The 25,469-nt window shown below is 39.0% G+C and overlaps 1 protein-coding gene across 11 annotated transcripts in view; it reads left to right on the top strand.

Moving 5' to 3' along the window:
• LOC127658714 (N-chimaerin) overlaps positions 1-23,040 on the top strand; it is a 139,467-nt gene extending 116,427 nt beyond the window's left edge. For 9 of the 11 annotated variants that reach the window (XM_052148159.1, XM_052148166.1, XM_052148163.1 and 6 more), the window contains 3 exons: positions 11,319-11,456; positions 12,471-12,576; positions 15,059-16,117. In XM_052148159.1, the coding sequence (XP_052004119.1) occupies positions 11,319-11,456; positions 12,471-12,576; positions 15,059-15,230 (416 nt within the window). In that variant the 3' untranslated portion in view covers positions 15,231-16,117. Of the gene's footprint in view, positions 1-11,318; positions 11,457-12,470; positions 12,577-15,058; positions 16,118-19,479; positions 19,586-22,068 lie in introns of those variants that run through there. The other 2 variants (XM_052148157.1, XM_052148158.1) reach the window with 2 other exon arrangements.
• The last annotated feature ends 2,429 nt before the right edge of the window (positions 23,041-25,469 follow it).

The following is a 25,469-nucleotide window of genomic DNA, read 5'->3' on the forward strand; positions in this document are numbered from 1 at the left end:
ACGGACTCCATCCCTCCAGGGAAGGTGCCACTCTCCTCTCTAGTAATTTGGCTCATAGACTTAATAATGATATTAATTGACTAAATGGGGCCCAGGTCAGGAAGCAGACAAACTGGTTAATCCGAACGTCTGCCAGCTGCCTTGAGACGTCACACAGGTCACATAAACTACAACACACAGAGACTGTATCACCTAGATATCTCATAGAGACTGTGTCTGTTCCACGAACTACGAAACACAATACACTCACTAAATCATTTAGAAAAAATTTGATTAAGGTCAAACTTGAACAAAACAAACAAATTAAAAATGTACATCATATAAAAATAGGGCTACTAAACATTAGATCTCTTTGTACCAAAGCACTAATTGTCAATGAAATGATTACAGATCATAGATTGGATGCGCTCTGTTTGACTGAAACCTGGCTTAAACCGGATGAATATATTAGTTTAAATGAATCTACTCCCCCAGGTTATTGTTATAAACATGAGCAACGTCTGAAGGGTCGAGGAGGAGGTGTTGCTACAATTTACAGTGAAGTTTTTGGTGTTACTCAGAGGACAGGATATAAATGTAAGTCTTTTGAACTAATAATGCTTAAGGTGACACCGTCAAATATAAATAAAAATTCTCTGTCGTCCTTTACCCTTGCTACAGTGTATAGATCACCCGGGCCTTATTCAGATTTCCTTAGTGAATTTGCTAATTTTTTATCAGATCTTGTAGTTACTGTAGATAGAGCCTTAATTGTTGGTGAGTTCAACATTCACATAGATAATGAAAATGATACTTTGGGATTAGCATTTATCGATATTCTCAACTCTCTTGGAGTCAGACAAAATGTAACAGGACCAACTCATCGCCAAAATCATACGCTAGATTTAATTCTTTCATATGGAGTTGATGTTGATAATATAGAAATTCTGCAGCAGAGCGATGACATCTCGGATCATTACCTGGTCTCTTGCATGCTGCAATCAGCTAATGTTACTCAATCTACACCACGCTATCGTTCAGGTAGAACTATTCTTTCGACCACTAAAGATAGCTTCACTAATACTCTTCCAGATCAATCTCATATACTCAATAAACCCCAAAGCCCAGAAGAACTTGATGAAATAACAAAAAATTTAAATGCAGTCTTCTCTAGCACCCTTGATGTTGTCGCCCCACTTCGATTAAAGAAAATTAAAGAAATAAGCCCTGCACCATGGTACAATGATCACACTCATGCTCTCAAGAGAGCAGCTCGGAAAATGGAGCGCATGTGGAAAAATACAAAATTAGAAGTAGTTCAGGGTGCATGGAAGGATAGTGTCTGTAGCTACAAACACGCACTCAAAGCTGCCAGGTCAGCATATTTTTGTAAACTCATAGAAAATAACCACAACAATCCTAGATGTTAATTCAGTACTGTGGCTAAATTGGTTAGGAATAAAGCCTCAACCGAACCAGATATTACATCACAGCTCAAGAGTAATGACTTCATGAATTTCTTCACAGATAAAATTGAAATAATCAGAAATAAAATTGGAATTATGCAATCATCTGTCATAGCACCTCAGAAAACAGTGTTGAATAATTTCCCTCATGTGCAACTGCAATCCTTCGCTATCATAGGTCATGAAGAGCTAACAAAACTTATCGAAACATCAAAAGCCACAACTTGTTTGTTAGATCCTATACCAACTAAGCTCTTAAGAGGTATCGCCTGTAATATCAGAACCTCTTCTTAATATCATTAACTCCTCGCTATGCTTAGGACATGTCCCAAGAAACTTTAAAATGGCAATTATCAAACTGCTAATTAAGAAGCCACAACTTAATCCTGGAGAACTTGCTAATTATAGACCGATTTCAAATTTCCCGTTTATGTCAAAAATACTAGAAAAGGTAGTATACTCCCAAATATGTTCATTTCTACAGAGAAATAGTATATATGAAGAATTTCAATCAGGATTTAGGCCTCATCACAGTACAGAGACTGCACTTATCAGAGTTACAAATGACTTGCTCTTATCATCTGATCGCGGCTGCATTTCTCTCCTAGTGCTTTTAGATCTTAGTGCTGCATTTGACACGATAGATCACGACATTCTCTTGAATAGGCTAGAGAATTATGTTGGAATTTGTGGAGTGGCATTAGCATGGTTTAGGTCATATTTAGCAGACTGCTACCACTTTGTCTATGTAAATGAGGAATTGTCAAACCAAACAAAAGTAAAATATGGAGTGCCACAGGGATCAGTTTTAGGGCCTCTGCTTTTCTCCATGTATATGCTTCCCCTTCGAGATATTATCAGGAATCGTGGAATAAGTTTCCACTGCTATGCTGACGATACACATTTTATGTGATTTTAATGAAATAAAAGATTGGATGGCCAGAAATTTCCTTCTACTCAATTCTGACAAAACAGAGGTTCTAATTATTGGACCAAAAAACTCTAAAAATAAGCCACTAAAATATAATTTGACTCTAGATGGATGTACTGTTACATCATCTTCAACAGCGAAGAACTTAGGTGTTATATTTGATACCAATCTGTCCTTTGAAAATCAAATTACAAATGTTTGTAGAACAGCATTCTTCCACCTAAGAAATATTGCTAAATTAAGGCATATGCTCTCGGTTGCTAATGCCAAAAAACGAATTCATGCGTTCATGACCTCAAGACTAGATTATTGTAATGCATTACTGGGAGGATGTCCAGCAAGATCAATAAATAAACTTCAATTGGTTCAAAATGCTGCAGCCAGAGTGCTGACGAGAACCAAGAAATATGATCATATTAGCCCCATTTTATCATCGTTACATTGGCTACCTGTTAAATTCCGTATTGATTTTAAAATTCTGTTAACTACTTACAAAGCTTTGAATGGTCTAGCTCCGCAGTACTTGAGTGATCTTCTTCCACGCTATATTCCAACACGTTCATTAAGATCGCAAAATTCTGGCCTATTAATAGTTCCTAGAATATCAAAATCCACTAAAGGAGGAAGATCCTTTTCATATTTGGCTCCTAAACTATGGAATAGTCTCCCAAACACTGTTCGAGATGTAGACACACTCTCTCAGTTTAAGTCTAGACTAAAGACTCATCTATTTAGCCAGGCATACCGTAATTTCCGGACTATAAGCCGCAACTTTTTTCCCATGCTTTGAACCTTGCGGCTTATACAATGACGCGGCTAATATTTGGATTTTTTCGGCTTTCAAATTTTATTAAAAAAAAACAAACAAACAAAAAAACATTCTGTGACGTGCTCAGTTTTTTGGCGGCGTGAAGCTTTCATTAGACCAATGAAATTGCCGAACGGGTTAAGGTCAAAACAACTTTTTTTGTTTACTGTTTAGATTAAATCAAGCGCGCTCAAACTTCCCATCATTCTGATTACGGTAGTAATTCTGTCACCCTCACCATGGCAAAGACATGGAGAAACGCATATGATGCTGCTTTCAAGTTGAAGGCGATTGATCTGGCTGCTGCACGGGAGCTTGGTCTTAATGAGTCGATGATAAGACGTTGGAAACAGCAGCGTGAGGAATTGACTCAGTGCAAAAAGACAACTAAATCTGAGGCTATTCAACTCCGACACCGAAGGAGATGACTTCAGTGGTTTCATGTGCACAAGAGGAGGAAGATATTGACCAATGACTTTCTTGGTAGGCTACTGTTTACTGCAAATGTTTTATTACAAGCCGTGTGTGGCAGCGGGCGTGGTCAAGCGCCTGTCCGGGAGAAAAGCTGTAAGGCGCTTACACCTGCGCTAAATTATGTCTAACACCGGTGTCTAATTTCAAGTGCCCTGCTTCACGTGTCCTTCTTGGGAAAACTGTCACACGGGCACCAGTGTGACAGTTTTCAGCAGGGCACTTGACGTTCCAGGTAAGGCTTTTAATGGCCACAGCAATGTTTACAATCAATTTTATAAAGTTTCTCAATTCTTCTATGCGCCAACACTAGACTGACGTGTGTCACTTTCTCAGCTCTGTGGCTGCTGCCTTTTTATGCCGCTCTCCCCATGCTTACTGAAATTAGACACCGGTGTTAGACATAATTTAGCTCAGGTGTAAGCGCCCTTACCGCTTTTCTATCCCGGACGGGCGCTTGACTACGCCCCCGCTGCCACACCGTGTTTCGTTAAAGCCTATTTATTTTAGTTACAAGCCGTGTTTCGTTAAAGCCTGAGTAAATTTAATTTGTTTCAATGTACCGGTAGGCACCTGCGGCTTATAGACAGGTGCGGCTTATTTATGTTCAAAATAATATTTTATTTAAAAATCAGTGGGTGCGGCTTATATTCAGGTGCGCTCAATAGTCCGGAAATTACGGTACACCTAATTTATCCTCCAACCCACAATTAGGCTGCTTTAGTTGGGTCTGCCGGAACCAGAAACCAGAAACATTGAGCATGATCTCTAACTCTGCAATAAATTAAATCGCATCTATGCTTACATCTTTGTATTTGTTTCCCTGTCTCAACCTCGGGACTCCTATCCTGAGGTCACCAGAACCGGCTGGATCCAGCACCATTCCTGCTTCATGTTGGACTCCACTGCTACATGTCGCAGAATGATGATGACTAAAAGCAGCCGGTGCCAGCCAAACATCACTTCAATCTATTATGACGGACTTCAGAGGATGAAATGATGCCAACTCCAACCTGCATCACCTCGGTCTATTTATGGACTACGATCTTGAAATGAAATGCTTTGACTAACTATTGCCAACAAAAGCCTTCATCAGCCAATTAACAAGGACAATTGCATCTATGTGAACTTCTGCAATTAATCAAGATGGACTTCAAAGACTTTGGTCATTAATCTTACAGTTCAAACACAATTGATGTTTAATCACTGACCCTTAACACTTAGTTTAATAATTTTAAACCATGATTTTACCTATACATAATTAATATTTACATTACATTCATAATGTTTGCCAGAGGGGAACTGGCCCCCACATTGAGTCTGGTTTCTCCCAAGGTTATTTTTCTCCATTAATCTACATCTTATGGAGTTTTGTGTTCCTTGCCACAGTCGCCTACAGCTTGCTCACTGGGGTTATTAATACAATTATCATTTAATTATTTTTAAACACTATTAAAAATCGTATTTTATCTAAATTACACAATGATGATTAATCGACTTTATAGACATTACAGTTTTATCGTCTGTTAATGCTGATATTCTGTAAAGCTGCTTTGAAACGATGTGTGTTGTGAAAGGCGCTATACAAATAAAATTGACTTGAATTGACTTGATTACTGTACAACTGTATTCATCTGACAGTGTACAGTATTGATCCGGCATAACCCCCACATTCCTACACACAAATCTCATCTTTCACACACGGTCTCTCCGCTGCTTTTTTACAGGGTTTATGTATTGTGAAATACTCTGAGCTGCTTAAATGTGACACATTTGTGTGAGGATTTACATCCATCTGTTCATATTCAGAATATGCATTACTGTTTCTTAATGACAGTCAAATTACATGAAGACAGGATCAGAGACAATGGGAAAGAGAAGGAACAAGCTAGAGAAAAGAAGATTTTCTGTTTGTTGGCCAATTGAAGATAGAGGGAACAGGAAACATGAACAATTTATTACCAGCCAACCTAGTGAACAAAAACTAAAAAATGAATCATATTGACATTTCTATGGTAATGTGGTACCAATTTTTGAAACAGGAAAACAAAGCTAATATTTGGACTATTATGATTACCAATAGGATAAAACAACCCTGTAGGAAACGATAAGGAATTTTAAGTTTAATTTTACAGCATGCAAACACTGAAATACAGATATCACCGGAGCATAGTGATATAGAAAAACTTGACCGATATTGGATTTTGCAGGTGGTGAAAAATATACATAACAGATTAATTGCCCAATAGTTTTTAAAATCGATTTTATAGAATGACAAAAATTATCTTAGTCTTTCCTTAATGTGATGGGCAGAGATATAGAGGCTGCAAGAGTAAAAAAAAATTAACTCCCATATGCAGTTTATTGTTCAACCAAAGTAATAATAACCAGAAAAAAAGGAAGATTGGGTGCTTAACTTGGGACTTTTAACTATAAACTTAAAAGGGACCAGGGACTCTTATTTTAAAATTGATGGTCACTCGGCTCTTTTTAAGACAAAAGTGTTCTGGTGCGGTTGCCAGATACTCAATCCCGGAATCATCTTACACAAATAAGATGTTGTATTTTCATTATCTAGTGTCTACCATCAAACATTTTGGTGAAAGTTGTCTATTTTTAAAGAATCCCAAAATTGTGTTTTTAAAATGAGCTAAATTTTTGAATGAAACTCTTGCTACACTGCTCATGTGCTTCAGCTTCTCTTTGGAAGAGGGAGCGACACACGTGCTCCTCGCATATGCGCTGTTCAGAAAAAAACTGTTCAGTAAAACAATACATTTTCTCACTTGAGATGTATACAAGATGTATTTTTCTTTCTGCCTGATTTTGTGCTCATTATGAAAGAAGTATTCTAAAAGTGTTCTAACAGAATTTTATAAAGTAACTATTCTGAATACAGGTGCTTGAAAACGTAACAAGGGCTGAACCCTCATAATTCGAAACACTGTTACATGTATTCTGTGTCAGCCCAACCCTGGTTCCGTTACAATGCTGTATATGCAATTATTACACGGTTCTCTGGAATACTCTATTCTGACAAGTCAATGACGCTATCAGCGGTCAGATATTGCTCTGTAACAACCGCACATCTGGGGATTAAGACGTATCAGACCACTCATCCAGGTTCTGCGACCCATCTCTCCTCTTGTCGGGCCTCTCTGACTGGAGGCTCTGTGTCTGCTTTTATGCCGCTCTCCTCGTGCTCACTGGAATTAGAGACAGGTGTTAGGCATAATTTAGCTCAGGTGTAAGCGCCCTTACCGCTTTCCTCTCCCGGACGGGCGCTTGACCACGCCCCCGCTGCCACATACCCCCCACCGCCCGACTCAGGCCGGGGTACCATCCGGCCTGTCTACCACCCCCCAATTTCTGGAGAGAAAGTCGGCGACAGCCATCTGCACCCCCGGTCTGTGGACCACCTTGAATTTAAAGGGCTGGAGAGCCAGGTACCAACGGGTGATCCGGGCGTTAGTATCTTTCATGCGGTGGAGCCACTGGAGTGGGGCGTGATCCGAGCAGAGGGTGAAGGCCCGCCCCAGCAAGTAATACCGGAGGGTGAGGACTCCAGCCACTTATCCCAATTTCTAGCGTCATCGTGTACGAATTTACGAATCATGTTCTTGAGCGTTTTATTAAACCGTTCCACTAGGCCATCAGTCTGCGGATGGTAAACGCTAGTGCGAATCGATTTAATGCCCAAGAGCTCGTAAAGTTCGCGGAGTGTTCGTGACATAAAAGTCGTGCCTTGATCGGTGAGGATTTCTTTCGGAATCCCCACCCGGGAGATTATCTTGAAGAGTGCCCCTGCAACACTACGTGCGGAGATGTTGCTCAGAGGCACTGCTTCCGGATATCGTGTCGCGTAATCCACTAGGACTAACACGAAGCGATGCCCGCGTGCTGTCCGTTCTAATGGCCCGACGAGGTCCATCCCAATTCTTTCGAAGGGGACCTCGATCAATGGTAGAGGGCGCAGTGGCGCTTTTGGTGTGGCCGGTGGGTTTACCAGCTGACATTCACGGCACGCCGCACACCACCTGTGGACGTCACCGCCAATGCCCGGCCAATAGAAACGGGCTATTAGACGGAGAAGTGTTTTTCGTTCCCCTAGGTGACCGGCCATAGGATTATAGTGAGCCGCCTGGAAAACCATTTCCCGGCGGCTCCGTGGAATCAATAATTGTGTCACTTCCTCGTTTGTTTGAGCGTCCTGCGTCACTCTATATAGCCGATCTTTAATCAAGGCAAAATATGGGTATGAAATAGCGATGCCCGGCCGAAGCTGTTGACCATCAATTACTTTCACTTGGTCAAGAGCATGTTTAAGGGTTTCGTCCCACGACTGCTCCAGAGGGAAGTCCCCCTCAGGGAATTCCCTGAGAGGAGGGGTGGCCACCTCGCCCCTTCCCTCGTCACTCAGAGCAGCCGAGGACGGCCCTGGCTCCGCCTCCCCTGCCAAAGCATCGCACACCGCACACCTCTTTATGCAGGACCCATCCACGCAAATACCCTCTAAAATATCTTTAAAACTCGGCCAATCAGTACCCAAGATTAGCGGATGAATGAGGCGGGAACTAATCACGGCCTCCACACTATGGTTTCTTCCCCTGAATTTAATTGCCAAAGTCACCATGGGATACTTGTGAACATCCCCATGCACACACCTCACCCTCACCAGTTTAGCTAAACCCAAAGCCCTGGGTTGAACCAAGTGTTGGTGGATGGTGGTCTGATTGCAGCCGGTATCCAGCAAAGCTTGGTAAATACTCCCCCTGATCCTTACCGGAATCCGGTATGCTCCAGCCCGATAGGGGGCAGCCTGCGGGACGTCGGAGACCCGCACCACCGTCCCCACCTCCATCAGTGGACACTGACCCCGGAAGTGGTCCGGGTCTCCGCACCTCCAACAGGCCGGCCCAGGCGTTGCGGCCACACTTGTGCTGGCGGGCGCCCCCACCTGAGGACATCTCAAGACATTTTCAGGTTTTCGTCCCTAAAACGCTCGGATGCAACACCTTGCTTTAGTTCAGTCCAAGCTTTTGTTTGCTATTTTGGAAACGTGACATTAGATCTAGCAATGGAGGATTGTGAGGCTTGCACTGCTTTACCGGAGTGCTTATATGAGTAATAAGGTAGTGTGTTTTTGTGCGTGTATGTGTTTGAATTGTTGCAGCTCTCGTCAGAAGATCGCTTCAAAATCGGCAAGATGTAAGTTTAAGCACTCTTCTCCGCAGCAGCGATTGTGGCCATTTTTGTATAAAGCTTTTCCATTGTAAACCTTAACAACTGTTTTCAACCCCACTAAGATGCAGATGTACGCTGACATAAGTCAAGTTGTTTTTATTTATATAATGCTTTTCACAACACATATTGTTTAAAGCAGCTTCACAGAAAACCATGCTTTGACAGTGGTAACGATCTAATAAATAGAACCTAAACCAAGCTAATGCCTGTCCACAAATGCCAACATAATTCTCAAGCCTGTCCAAGAGAATGTCATGATATATGGTGTCGAAGGCAGCACTAAGATCTAAAAGCACTAGAATAGAAATGCAGTTCTCAGGATCAAGTTGTGGCTTCTTAATAAGTGGTTTGATAACTTCCATTTTAAAGTTTCTTTGGAAATGTCCTAAGCATAGCGAGGAGTTAATAATATTAAGAAGAGGTTCTGAAATTACAGGCGATACCTCTTTTAAGAGCTTAGTTGGTATAGGATCTAACAAACATGTTCTGGCTTTTGATGTTTCGATAAGTTTTGTTAGCTCTTCATGACCTATGACAGTGAAGGATTGAAGTTGCACGTGAGGAAAATTATTAGACACTGTTTTCTGTGGTGCTATGACAGATAATTGCATAATTTTATTTCTTATTATTTAAATTTTATCTGTAAAGAAATTCATGAAGTCATTACTCTTGTGCTGCGATGTAATATCTGGTTCTGTTGAAGCTTTATTCCTAACCAATGATTATTTTCTATGAGTTTACTAAAATATGCTGACCTGGCAGCTTTTAGTGCCTGTCTGTGGCTACAGACACTATCCTTCCATGCACCACGAATAATATTTTTCCACATGCGCTCCATTTTCCGATCTGCTCTCTTGAGAGCATGAGTTTGATCATTATACCATGGTGCAGGGCTTATTTCTTTAATCGAAGTGGGGCGACAATATCAAGAGTGCTAGAGAAGACTGCATTTCTATTTTTTGTTATTTCCTCAAGTTCTTCTGGCTTTGGGGTTTATTGAGTGTATGAGATGGATCTGGAAGATTATTAATGAAATTATCGAAAGAATAGTTCTATCTGATGCGGGTGGCAGCATCATGTTGTGGGGGTGCTTTGCTGCAGGAGGGACTGGTGCACTTCACAAAATAGATGGCATCATGAGGAAGGAAATTTATGTGGATATTTTAAATCAACATTGAAAGAAATAAAATCTTAAATAATTATCTCTACTATTATTCTGACATTTCACATTCTTAAAATAAATTAGTGATCCTAACTGACCTAGACAGTGAATGTTTTCTATGATTAAATGTTCGGAATCGGAGTTTAAATGTATTTGACTAAGGTGTCCGTAAACTTCTGACTTCAAATGTATATAGATAATTTCAAGGACGTAAACAATAACAAATGAATTAGAATGCTACTCTGCATGTCTTGCCCTGAATCATTTCCGGTCACAGCATTTTTGTAATCCAGAACTGTCAAAATAAAATGACATTTTGTTAAAACTGAGGGTCTACGTGAGAGAGGCAATGAAATTGTATTGTAATTTATATGTTCACAATTATTTCCGCAACAGACTTGTTGGGAATATTGTATCGCTCCTATTACGTATAATCAATGAAGCTGTTGACGCTGTAAGAGTGTGACTTGTAGACAAGATAAGGGTTGTTTTGTTTTGTTTTTTTCAATAATAATACTGCAGATATTGTTGACTTTTGAATGAAAATGTTTTCCTGATTTGTAAGTCACTTCAAAGCATCTGCTAAATGACTATAATGGTGATGATCTATAGTCACTTTTACATCCCGTAAAGAAACACTCAGACTTAACTAACAAGCTAAACGCAAACTATCAAACTTCCTATTAGTTGGCATAAATGTTGTTCACCTCCAGAGATGAGATGTGTGCTACAGTTATTACTGCACATATACAGCTGCCTCGCTAACCCTAACTGCAGCTGTTCATGGGTCCGTTTGTGGTTGCTCTTTCGGTGATCTAAACACTTTCATTTTCTTTAGTTTCAGTCATTCAAAGGTCATCCAGCCACTGTACAGCATAGTCCAAATTTTAATAATGACATTCTATTACAATCACGTTAGCGTTAGTAGTGTTTATCATGTTTAAGTCATTATGAATGAAGCACCTCCCGCTGTTGTTTTGAATGAGTTTGACAAATAGTAGGAAATGTTCATGGGACAAAGACTTTGCTTCCTTACATGATGAATTGTCATTGATATGGTCTATATAGGCTGCTGTTTTATGGTTGAATTAAGTTGTTCAACTGTAGAATCCTCCAGCGTCAGCTAACCTAACCTTAATGATTGCCATTAACCGTCTGTCCTGATCAGAACAGTTCCCATAACTTACAGTGTACCAGAGGATTCACTTCCCCTACAGCTCTGGGTAAAGTGTCTTTGATGTGTTTGAATGTGTTCAGATGGAGAGAAAGCTGATATCTCACTGAACGTGTATGAAGACATCAACATCATCACAGGTGCTCTTAAACTGTACTTCAGGGACCTGCCCATCCCTGTCATCACGTATGAAGCTTATCCACGCTTCATCGAGGCTGCCAGTGAGTCACACCTCACACACACACACACACACACACACACTTCTGCCTCATGACTCACTGTAGAGTTCTCTATTTATGAATTTGTCTGATGGTGAATACTGGGTGAATGACCTGAAAGTCTTCTGTATCACAGTTGTAGTTTGCACCGTAATGGCCGTCTGTATATAATCTGTGTTCTCTTCGTAATTTTTGACTGACTTTTTTTTTTTTTTATCAAATTTATAACCTGAGAGGTATAGAACTTGTGACTTTGTCTAAACACACATTACAAATTTGAATAGATTCCAATAAAGGAATACTCCAGGTTCAATACAATTAAGCTCAACATAACACTTAACATTATTTTGACTCGTCCCTATAAAAAAATCGAGGTTACAATAAGGCACAATAATACAATAATGGAAGTGAATGGGTCCAATTTATGGAGGGTTTAAAGGCAGAAATATGAAGCTTATCATTTAATACAAGTACTTGCATGAATTATTCTGTTTAAACTAATATGTGTATTATTTGAGCTTGTTTTTACAGTCATTTTTGGGTTTATGGCATTACATTGTCATGGTAAAATTACAACTTTGCTCAGTAAAGGTTAGTAGGTGATTTTATCAAACTAGAATAAATTTAACATGCATGTTGTTTACGCACTTTTGAAACAATGTATATTTTAACGTTTATGGATTGGCCCCATTGACTTCCATTGTAAGTGCCTCACTGGAACCCAGATTTCTGCTTTTTTTAAAAAGAAAATTAGGGATGAGTCAAAACCCTAACCCAAATGCTGTCCATTAAGCTTGTGTTAAACCTAGAATATTCCTTCAAGTTTTGGAAGTTTAAAAAAAAAATAATTACATTTCATGTTCGTGGTACAATTTGACCCGACCCTAGAAATCCCTTTCCCCTCACAAGACTTGTTTCCTCACAAACACTCTCTCGGCATTTGGCTCTCAGTGTTGATGTAGTGATCAGTGTAGATGTAGTGATCAGTTTGTGACCAGTTTGTTTCCTGTATCTCAGAGCGGACAGATCCAGATGAGCGTTTGGAAGCGCTGCATGAAGCTCTAATGCTGCTTCCTCCAGCTCACTGTGAAACACTACGATATCTAATGGCACATTTAAAAAGGTGAGGAACACGTGCTCACAGTCGCTACACATTCACACTTCAGAGCAGTTCTTGGGTCATTTACAAATGTGGTTGTTGTAGATTTTTCAGCCGAAATTAATTATTAAAGATTATCAAACTGTTTTAATTAAACCTACTATTGACGACAATATGGCGGGGGGAAATGGCAAGATATTAAAAAAGTATTTATTCATTTATTTATTCATTCTAAAGTTTGAAAAATCTTAAACTATTGTTTGAAATAATTCAGTCACAGTACATTGTGGATTTCCATGCTTGAGATACTTCTACTACCAGTTTAGTAACCTCACTGAATTACATCCTATAAATGTGACATCATACCATTGTCTATTTGATTACTCGATTCTGATTGGTTAGGATGTGTGCATTAAAACTGTTTATTGCATAGGTAGTTTCAGTCTGTTTATTCACAGTTTTAATTTTTTAACTCTGCTGTCCTCCATAATGAGACATTGCGAGAGTTTTATGCTTCTGGAAACTGGGACCTATCAAAGGCCTCTTTCATTGTCTGGCCAGACAAAGATGGGGTGAGTACGTGACCCTGGTGCATAATCCAGAAACAAAAAATCATATGGATCCCACCATGTAGGCTAAGGAAAATGTAAATAAATTGACTAAATTAACTAAAATTAATGTTCTTCTCTTTAAATTCCCATAATAATGCATTACGGGTGTGACGATCATGGACGCTCCATATTTGTTGGATAGTCACAGTCATTCGTTTACCATGGTGATTCTGATAGATCGCTGACTATTACAATGATCTGTGACGTATTTTAATCTTTCTGAATTCATTGCCACCATTTCATAAGGGATTATTTTGACAAACATTGCAAATTGAATAGTAATATGATAAACATAATCTAATATTGCTGTCCTGCTCAATATGTGTGCTAGAGGGCGCTGCTCGATCACACATCACTGACTGAAGAGCTGAATGGGGAGTGTTTTATGAAACGCTGCTTTTTGTGTAAGGCCACATTGTGATTTAATTCTTAATTCAATCAATCGTGCTGCCATATCAGATACCATATGGACGCTTCAGAGGTCAAAGTGCTCTAGGTTTAGAGCATTTTGGATGGTTTTCCCTCATAATGTAAGTGCATTGTCACATCCACATGCCGTTTTTCTTTTTTTTTCCTAATTACTGTGAAAATGCCAAAAATAAAATATTATGTTCTGAGTACAAAGCCTTCTACATTCTGGCTATTATTATTTCTGGATTGAGCATTGAAAATCACAGTATTACAGAGTGTTTGGTCTCCAAAAAACTCATGTCCATTTTTCCAATTATTCTTACGACTATTTATTTCATTAAATCAAATAAATGTAATAATATTACTTTATCTCAATGATTTAAATCAGGCAGAATTCTAGATCTAATGACCCAAAGATTAAGGTAACCATTATTGTTAGTCTTCCAAATTTGTGATGAAAAAATCAATAACAGCTGTAACTAATTAATGCTGGCAAGTGACCATAGTTTAAGCACTATAATCCATGGCTAGGTGAGCATTAAGCGATTTGAATGCGCAAAGCGCAGCGTGGAAGCAAAGAATCACCCGACTTACATATTAAACAGATTAATCTTTAATATGCGTTATAAATGTTAAAATAATTATAAGTAGTTTTATAAATTTTTCAGAATATTTGAATATTTGGTTAAAGATGGTGTTACAGTGTGTCGTAATCGTCAACTAAAATATATATATTTTTAAATCAAATTAGATGTCATTTTAGTCAAATTAGATGTCATCAAAAACAAAAATTATGCCTGAAATAAAAAAACTGTATGAAAATTAACACTGAAAAAAGGAAAAATATGAAAAAAATTTGAGTTTTACAACACACAAGTTCTTAGAAAGGTAATCTTTGGTATTAATGTGGTTTAAAAAAAAATATGATAACAAACATTTTGATTTGGAGTTAAGTGGTGTATTTTCTAAGTAAAAAGGAGTTAGCATATTTTCATTACTCTTTGTATAACATTTGACAACCTCATCTAACCGTTCGTGTCATCTAAATTTCAAATCTTTGTGATAATTGTAAGAGACATATGTGGCATCATTTCCTGTTTTATGCTTTCCGTGTCACATGACTACAATTTTGGTTATATCTCAGTTACGTTAGTTCGGCAGGCAAAAGTTTTCAAATACTAATAATTGGCCAATTATAAAAAAATATATAATAATAAAAAATGCTTCACTAACTACTATTTAAAAAAAATATGAATACAATATCACAAAGTGTTTTCCCCTCCACTCAAGAATTTCCCCTTTTTGAACTTATTTTCACAATTACAATCTCAAGATGGATTCACCACTTTGACATTTTTATTTAAGCTCCACAAAAAAAGTTCAAAATAACATTTAATTCAGATATTTAAAACATGTAAATCACAGAAGAGGGGTATTCAAGTCACTGTCAATATGAATTTAAATTTAAGTGTGTTTGTGTGCAGGGTAACTCAGAATGAGAAAGATAACCTGATGAACGCTGAGAATCTGGGGATCGTATTCGGGCCAACCTTGATGCGATCGCCTGATCTGGACGCCATGACGGCTCTGAACGACATCCGCTATCAGAGGCAGGTGGTGGAGTTGCTCATCAAGAATGAAGACATCCTCTTTTAGTCAGGAATGATGCAAGAGACTCAGAGCTGTGTTCTTCTACTTTGACTCGGTCTGGACATGAATATGAAAGGCTCTTTTATTATTGTACTTTTTTTTTTGGATCAGTACCTACTGACATGTACCCGTCTCTTCCCTGTCTGGACTATCTTCCTGTATTTTGCATGTATTTCTCCCCATTTTTGTCGGGGGTCGTTGAAGCTGAATTTTGGAGCTCAGTGTGAGCGTGGTATACTTCAGCATTATAATGGGATTGTTCTGACTTCTGCTGTGTGTGGCCAAAAGTGCTGGAGTCCGGCAGATCGTACTTCTGTTGTTCCTTTCGCACAACAAACAGGGGTTTTTGTTTTGTATTTGTGAAACAAATGTGAATATGGATATAATAAAGTGATTTTTGGAGGCACTTTATCTGAGGAGCCATAAATATGGTGGGTGATCCATTGTGCAGACATAATCTCTTGATATGTTATACATAAACTCTTTTTTTCAGACAGTCCCTGGTAATCATTCATAATGCTCATTCACTTAATCTGTCAATCATGCTGAGGTCGTGTACTTGCATTTGAGAGGTTTGTATATGCTTTGAATGCTCTGCAGGTAAAATGCATCACCAGTGATTTTTAAAACTCAGTTTTCTGTTTATATTTAGTTTTTGTGTTTTTTAATCTGACTCTGCTCTGCCTTTACACGCCAGACCTCTTCATGAAAGTCGGAAGAATTATTATTTATACTGTAGAGAGATTTACAGTCCGTGTATATTTCAGAATTCATGATCGTAGATTTGCCTTTATAAAACCCATTTGCACTCTCAACAAGTTGATGTTATTTCGTTCTATGTTTTTGTATTTGTTTTGAGCATGAATACATTAATTTAATAAAATGTACTTTTAGTATGGTGTAGTGTTCTGTCAATTCATACACAAAACTGCGTGACACTTCACATTTGTTAAGAGCCCATTAATGACTCATTAATTTTAAAATGCATCAGAAATATGCTGTTATAACTGAATGAATAAAAAGGGTGAGCCATTCTACCATACGTTATAAATGCTTAACACTTATTAAACATTAATAACCTATGAAAATGTACTTTAATGTAAAGTGGGCAAATTTGAATCATTTAGAATTACCCAGAACTGTTATTTATAGTGTGTGTGTGTATATGTATATATATATATATATATATATATATATATATATATATATATATATATATATATATATAAAGAATCTCCAAGGATCACAGCTGGAGAATTGCAAAAATGTGTTGGGTCTTGTGGTCAATGTCTCAAAACTACAATCAGACATCACAAGTTGTTTGGGAGGGTTTCAAGAAAAAAAAAGCTTCTGCTCTCATCCAACAACAAACTTAAGCATCTTCAGTTTGCCAGACACTACTGGAACTTCAAATGACACAGGGTTCTATGGTCAGATGAAACAAAAATAGAGCTTTTTGGCAGCAAACACCAGAGAGGTAGCCATATTGAAAAATACCTAATGCCCACAGTTAAATATGGTGGATCTTCAATGTTGTGGGGCTATTTTAATGCCAAAGTTCTTGGACAACTTGTTTGGATGTATGATATTATGGACTCTATCAAATATCAACAGATAAAAAATCAAAACCTGTGCCATAAAGCTTAAAATGAGCCCTGGTTGGATCTTCTAGCCAGACAATGATCCAAAACACATCAAAATCAACACACAAATGGTTCACTGACCACAAAATCAAGGTTCTGCCATGGCCATCCCAGTCCCCTCACATGGACCTCAGAATTTGATGGATCTGGAGAGATTCTGTATGGAGGAATGGTCTCAGATCACTTGCCATGTGTACTCCAACCTCATTATGCATTATAAGAGAAGACTCGGAGCTGTTATCTTGACAAAGGAGGTTGCACAAAGTATTGAATAAAAGGGTGCCAATAATTGTGCCATACATATAGTATATTTGGCAAAAATATTTGTTGTTGTATTTACAATTGTTTTGAAAATAAGATCAAAATTATAAACAGAGTTTTTTTTCACAGCCTATTTGCATATTTACCAAGCGTGCCAGTATTAGTGGAGGGCATATACACTCACCTAAAGGATTATTAGGAACACCATACTAATACTGTGTTTGACCCCCTTTCGCCTTCAGAACTGCCTTAATTCTACGTGGCATTGATTCAACAAGGTGCTGAAAGCAACATGCATGTTAACATTATTCTAGTTTGATCTCAGCACTGCTTTGACACTGTCCTGAAATATCCTGCAGTCAAAGACTCTGGCTATTTCTCAGCAAACATTGCCATTTGTCTCCCCATGACTAATATAGAATTATAAAATTAAGAGGGAAATCATTTCAATATTGTGAGTTAATGTGATCAATGAAAATCACTCTGGTACATTTACCTCTGAAATTTGTATCAGAATATCTGACAATTCGAATGTTCCCATTAATCACCCTTATATTTCAAGGGGTTGTGTAGAAACAATTTGCTTTATTTGCATATAAAGAAACTTTTTTGCTAATAAAATAACCTTTTTTAATAGTAGAAAAACCCACATTTGTTGACCACTAATCTTAATATTGGGGGACGCATTACCCTGTGTTGATTCCCCAAGCCTGTTTCTTGCTGTATGATGTAAAAGAGTAAAGTAATAATCTTAGAAAAATAGTTAGCATCATTTTCCATCAATGATTGGGATGGGTCATATTCAGAGCTCTGGTTCACACCACTGCCTTCATACAAAATGGCCAAACAGTATAATTATTCAGGGAAATTATTGTATATATTAGTAATCCATCTCCATTAGTTAATTTAATTATTTATTTGTATTTGCATGTGCCCCAAGACAAAAGTGGCCTTTCTGTGTGACTGAAGTTAATTCAGAATTTCCCCACATTGAAAGCTCTCCAAAGTAGGCAAATAGTCACATTGAAATAATCTAGAGTGTTCCAGTGACCTCAAATGTGCTGACGTCCATTTTCTCTTGGTCATTTCAGGAATTAAAATACTTCTTTGGCCATCAAATATGTTTTTTAGTGTGAAGAGTGAAGACAATAGAACAATTTGAAGATCTGCAAAAAGATTTGGACGTTTTGCACAAACTTTTGAGAATGAAGTGAGAACAGCAATGAGACATCACCAATAAAACCAGCACTGCTTTGACACTTTACAATAATTCATAGATATTTATTATTATGAGGAGTGTTACAGGGTTAATAAAAGTTCTATTGGCAGCATTTCTGGCATAATGTTGATTATAACAGAAAATTATTTCATCCCTAAATAAAAAAAAAATCATGTGCAGTAAGTAAACGGGATCTGTTTACAAGAATATCTTTTTTTTTCTAGTGCCAAACTCCCAGAAAATGAAAGATTGAATGGATAACAACCATTGATCAACCAGAGTCTTTAACAGATTTGCCAGCCACATAAGTTCTGGTACGTACTGTGTGCCTCATCTGTTTTGAGGTTGAAGAGGACATCAATTGTTAGGCGGGGAGATCTTCCAAAGAGCTGGTACAATTATAGGCATGGATCACTTTGGCCAAGGAACTCTTACCGTCAACCTTCTCTTCATCAGAAAGGGTACAGAGCATGGACAGTAGAGTCCGATTAAAATGCTCTTCCTGCCTGTTTCTTTGGGAATGGTAAGATGTTGTGTGTGATCCGTGGATTCCACAGAGTTCTTTCAATTTTGTCAGCAATTTGTTGTCAAATTCTTTGCCCATATCATGGTGAATTTTGCACGGGAAACCGAATTTGAATGTCAAAAAGTCATTGAAAATCTTTTCTGCAACAGTCTTAGCAGACTTGTTTCTGGTTGTGTAGGCCTGTGCAAATCGAGTAAAATGATCCATAACTCGATCAAACTAGAATAATGTTAACATGCATGTTGTTTACGCACTTTTGAAACAATGTATATTTTAACGTTTATGGATTGGCCCCATTGACTTCCATTGTAAGTGCCTCACTGGAACCCAGATTTCTGCTTTTTTTTAAAAGAAAATTAGGGATGAGTCAAAACCCTAACCCAAATGCTGTCCATTAAGCTTGTGTTAAACCTAGAATATTCCTTCAAGTTTTGGAAGTTTAAAAAAAAAAATAATTACATTTCATGTTCGTGGTACAATTTGACCCGACCCTAGAAATCCCTTTCTCCTCACAAGACTTGTTTCCTCACAAACACTCTCTCGGGGTTTGACTCTCAGTGTTGATGTAGTGATCAGTTTGTGACCAGTTTGTTTCCTGTATCTCAGAGCGGACAGATCCAGATGAGCGTTTGGAAGCGCTGCATGAAGCTCTAATGCTGCTTCCTCCAGCTCACTGTGAAACACTACGATATCTAATGGCACATTTAAAAAGGTGAGGAACACATGCTCACAGTCGCTACACATTCACACTTCAGAGCAGTTCTTGGGTCATTTACAAATGTGGCTGTTGTAGATTTTTCTGCCGAAATTAATTATTAAAGATTATCAAACTGTTTTAATTAAACGTACTATTGATGAGAATATGGCGGGGGGAAATGGCAAGATATTAAAAAAGTATTTATTCATTTATTTATTCATTCTAAAGTTTGAAAAATCTTAAACTATTGTTTGAAATAATTCAGTCACAGTACATTGTGGATTTCCATGCTTGAGATACTTCTACTACCAGTTTAGTAACCTCACTGAATTACATCCTATAAATGTGACATCATACCATTGTCTATTTGATTACTCGATTCTGATTGGTTAGGATGTGTGCATTAAAACTGTTTATTGCATAGGTAGTTTCAGTCTGTTTATTCACAGTTTTAATTTTTTAACTCTGCTGTCCTCCGTAATGAGACATTGCAAGAGTTTTATGCTTCTGGAAACTGGGACCTATTAAAGGCCTCTTTCATTGTCTGGCCAGACAAAGATGGGGTGAGTACGTGACCCTGGTGCATAATCCAGAAACAAAAAATCATATGGATCCCACCATGTAGGCTAAGGAAAATGTAAATAAATTGACTAAATTAACTAAAATGAATGTTCTTCTCTTTAAATTCCCATAATAATGCATTACGGATGTGACGATCATGGACGCTCCATATTTGTTGGATAGTCACAGTCATTCGTTTACCATGGTGATTCTGATAGATCGCTGACTATTACAATGATCTGTGACGTATTTTAATCTTTCTGAATTCATTGCCACCATTTCATAAGGGATTATTTTGACAAACATTGCAAATTGAATAGTAATATGATAAACATAATCTAATATTGCTGCCCTGCTCAATATGTGTGCTAGAGGGCGCTGCTCGATCACACATCACTGACTGAAGAGCTGAATGGGGAGTGTTTTATGAAACGCTGCTTTTTGTGTAAGGTCACATTGTGATTTAATTCTTAATTCAATCAATCGTGCTGCCATATCAGATACCATATGGATGTCTCAGAGGTCAAAGTGCTCTAGGTTTAGAGCATTTTGGATGGTTTTCCCTCATAATGTAAGTGCATTGTCACATCCACATGCCGTTTTTCTTTTTTTTTTTTAATTACTGTGAAAATGACAAAAATAAAATATTATGTTCTGAGTACAAAGCCTTCTACATTCTGGCTATTATTATTTCTGGATTGAGCATTGAAAATCACAGTATTACAGAGTGTTTGGTCTCCAAAAAACTCATGTCCATTTTTCCAATTATTCTTACGACTATTTATTTCATTAAATCAAATAAATGTAATAATATTGCTTTATCTCGATGATTTAAATCAGGCAGAATTCTAGATCTAATGACCCAAAGATTAAGGTAACCATTATTGTTAGTCTTCCAAATTTGTGATGAAAAAAATCAATAAAAGCTGTAACTAATCAATGCTAGCAAGTGACCATAGTTTAAGCACTATAATCCATGGCTAGGTGAGCATTAAGCGATTTGAATGCACACAGCATGGAAGCAAAGAATCACCCAACTTACATATTAAACAGATTAATCTTTAATATGCGTTCTAAATGTTAAAATAATTATAAGTAGTTTTATAAATTTTTCAAAATATTTGAATATTTGGTTAAAGATGGTGTTACAGTGTGTCATAATCGTCAACTAAAATATATATATTTTTAAATCAAATTAGATGTCATTTTAGTCAAATTAGATGTCATTTTCATCAAAATACAAAAATTATGCCTGAAATAAAAAAACTGTATGAAAATTAACACTGAAAAAAGGAAAAATATGAAAAAAAATTGAGTTTTACAACACACAAGTTCTTGGAAAGGTAATCTTTGGTATTAATGTGGTTTAAAAAAAAAATATGATAACAAACATTTTGATTTGGAGTTAAGTGGTGTATTTTCTAAGTAAAAAGGAGTTAGCATATTTTCATTACTCTTTGTATAACATTTGACAACCTCATCTAACCGTTCGTGTCATCTAAATTTCAAATCTTTGTGATAATTGTAAGAGACATATGTGGCATCATTTCCTGTTTTATGCTTTCCGTGTCACATGACTACAATTTTGGTTATATCTCAGTTACGTTAGTTCGGCAGGCAAAAGTTTTCAAATACTAATAATTGGCCAATTCTAAAAAATATATAATAATAAAAATGCTTCACTACCTACTATTTAAAAAAATATGAATACAATATCACAAAGTGTTTTCCCCTCCACTCAAGAATTTCCCCTTTTTGAACTTATTTTCACAATTACGATCTCAAGATGGATTCACCACTTTGACATTTTTATTTAAGCTCCACAAAAAAAGTTCAAAATAACATTTAATTCAGATATTTAAAACATGTAAATCACAGAAGAGGGGTATTCAAGTCACTGTCAATATGAATTTAAATTTAAGTGTGTTTGTGTGCAGGGTAACTCAGAATGAGAAAGATAACCTGATGAACGCTGAGAATCTGGGGATCGTATTCGGGCCAACCTTGATGCGATCACCTGATCTGGACGCCATGACGGCTCTGAACGACATCCGCTATCAGAGGCAGGTGGTGGAGTTACTCATCAAGAATGAAGACATCCTCTTTTAGTCAGGAATGATGCAAGAGACTCAGAGCTGTGTTCTTCTACTTTGACTCGGTCTGGACATGAATATGAAAGGCTCTTTTATTATTGTACTTTTTTTTTGGGATCAGTACCTACTGACATGTACCCGTCTCTTCCCTGTCTGGACTATCTTCCTGTATTTTGCATGTATTTCTCCCCATTTTTGTCGGGGGTCGTTGAAGCTGAATTTTGGAGCTCAGTGTGAGCGTGGTATACTTCAGCATTATTATGGGATTGTTCTGACTTCTGCTGTGTGTGGCCAAAAGTGCTGGAGTCCGGCAGATCGTACTTCTGTTGTTCCTTTCGCACAACAAACAGGGGTTTTTGTTTTGTATTTGTGAAACAAATGTGAATATGGATATAATAAAGTGATTTTTGGAGGCACTTTATCTGAGGAGCCATAAATATGGTGATCCATTGTGCAGACATAATCTCTTGATATGTTATACATAAACTCTTTTTTTCAGACAATCCCTGGTAATCATTCATAATGCTCATTCACTTAATCTGTCAATCATGCTGAGGTCGTGTACTTGCATTTGAGAGGTTTGTATATGCTTTGAATGCTCTGCAGGTAAAATGCATCACCAGTGATTTTTAAAACTCTGTTTATATTTTTCTGTTTATATTTAGTTTTTGTGTTTTTTAATCTGACTCTGCTCTGCCTTTACACGCCAGACCTCTTCATGAAAGTCAGAAGAATTATTATTTATACTGAGATTTACAGTCCGTGTATATTTCAGAATTCATGATCGTAGCTTTGTGACATGGTGCATTATCCTGCTGGAAGTAGCCATCAGAGGATGGGTACATGGTGGCCATAAAGGGATGGACATGGTCAGAAACAATGCTCAGGTAGGCTGTGGCATTGAAACGATGCCCAATTGGCACTAAGGGGCCTAAAGTGTGCCAAGAAAACATCCCCCACACAATTACACCAACCCCACCAGCCTGCACAGTGGTAACACGGCATGATGGATCCATGTTCTCATTCTGTTTACACCAAATTCTGACTCTACCATCTGAATGTCTCAACAGAAATCGAGACTCATCAGACCAGGCAACATTTTTCCAGTCTTCAACTGTCCAATTTTGGTGAGCTCTTGCAAATTGTAGCCTCTTTTTCCTATTTGTAGTGGAGATGAGTGGTACCCGGTGGGGTCTTCTGCTGTTGTAGCCCATCCGCCTCAAGGTTGTGCATGTTGTGGCTTCACAAATGCTTTGCTGCATACCTCGGTTGTAACGAGTGGTTATTTCAGGCAAAGTTGCTCTTCTATCAGCTTGAATCAGTCGCCCCATTCTCCTCTGACCTCTAGCATCAACAAGGCATTTTCGCCCACAGGACTGCCGCATACTGTTATGAAGGTAAGTGAGGACCCAAAAGCGATGTATAAAAACAGAGTCTTTAATGAAGCTCAGAAAATAACGTCAACACAAAGTCTTCTCCTTGAGAGGAATACAAACAAAAGCAGCCCGCAGAGAGGGCGATAACAAAATGGCAAAACAAATGCTTCCTTCGAGCTGTAGTTAGTCCACGGGTAGCTGAAGTGTACCACTCTCTCCTGGCGTCAGGTAACTGGGCACAGAGATAGGGGATGGCCCTTACCGGTGAACAGTTTAGTGACGGCGGATGCCAACAGGACAGGACTCTGGACAGAGACTCACAGGGCTGTAGTTGCTTCTAGAGATAGTAACACAGAGTGAGAATCCGACAGAGAATGTAGTGAGAGCGAGGAGAGAAATAGAGAGCTAATCAGAGGAAAGAGGGAACAGGTGGATTAATGAGGAACTCAGGGAAGATGAGAAACAGCTGGGAGCGGAGGAAAGGAGAGGGAAAGTAACATAGAACGACCAACAGAGGGAGACAGAGTAGAGGGAAAGAACAGAAGTGAGACATAAAATGACAGTACCCCTCCCTCAACGAGCGCCTCCTGGCGCTTCCAAGGAGGAGACCTGGCGGCGACGGAGGAAATCATCGATAAGCGAACGGTCCAACACGTCCCGAGAGGGAACCCAACTTCTCTCCTCGGGTCCGTAACCCTCCCAATCAACCAGAAACTTATGACCACGACCCCGAGCGCGCATGTCAAGAATCTTGCGGACCCTATAGATAGGAGCGCCTTCAACACGAACGGGAAGAGAGGGGGGACGAGTGGGAGCGCGAATAGCGGGCTTAACACAGGAGACGTGAAAAACTGGGTGGACGTGGCGCAGATAGCGGGGGAGAAGAAGTCGCACCGCGGCGGGGCTAATAACCTGCGAGATGCGGAACGGACCGATGAAGCGCGGAGTTAACTTACGCGAGACAGATTTAAGGGGAAGGTTAAGGGTGGAAAGCCATACCCTCTGGCCGCGACAATATCTGGGGCTCTTAGTTCTACGCTTGTTAGCCGCCCTCACAGTCTGTTCCCTATAACGGCAGAGAGCTGATCTAACACCCCTCCAGGTGCGCTCGCAACGTTGGACAAAAGCTTGAGCGGACGGGACGCTGGAGTCGGCGATTTGCGATGAGAACAGCGGAGGTTGGTACCCGAGGCTGCTCTGAAAAGGAGACAGGCCGGTAGCAGACGACGGAAGCGAGTTATGGGCGTATTCAGCCCAGGGAAGGTGTTCGGACCAGGACGCGGGGTTACGGAAAGATAGGCTGCGCAAGATGCGGCCGACAGTCTGATTGGCCCGTTTGGCTTGACCGTTAGATTGAGGGTGGAAGCCGGACGAGAGACTGACGGAAGACCCAATTAAGCGACAAAACTCCTTCCAAAACTGGGACGTAAATTGCGGCCCTCTATCCGAAACAATATCAGAGGGGAGGCCATGAATCTTGAAAATATTCTCGATGACTATTTGCGCCGTCTCTCTGGCAGAAGGGAGCTTAGCGAGGGGAATAAAATGGGCCGCTTTAGAAAATCGATCGACGACAGTGAGAATGACAGTATTGCCCACCGACGCAGGGAGTCCGGTAATGAAATCTAAGGCGATGTGTGACCACGGTCGAGAGGGGATGGGAAGTGGTCTGAGAAGTCCGGCCGGAGGGGAGTTCCCGGATTTAGTCTGCGCGCAGACGGAACAAGCCGCCACGAAACGACGCGTGTCGCGTTCCCGAGTGGGCCACCAAAAACGCTGGCGAATGGAAGCGAGCGTGCCCCGAACGCCGGGGTGACCAGCCAATTTGGCCGAGTGAGCCCACTGAAGAACGGCCAGGCGGGTGGGGGC

Source organism: Xyrauchen texanus, chromosome 18 (genome assembly GCF_025860055.1).
Source record: "Xyrauchen texanus isolate HMW12.3.18 chromosome 18, RBS_HiC_50CHRs, whole genome shotgun sequence".
Classification (NCBI taxonomy): domain Eukaryota; kingdom Metazoa; phylum Chordata; class Actinopteri; order Cypriniformes; family Catostomidae; genus Xyrauchen; species Xyrauchen texanus.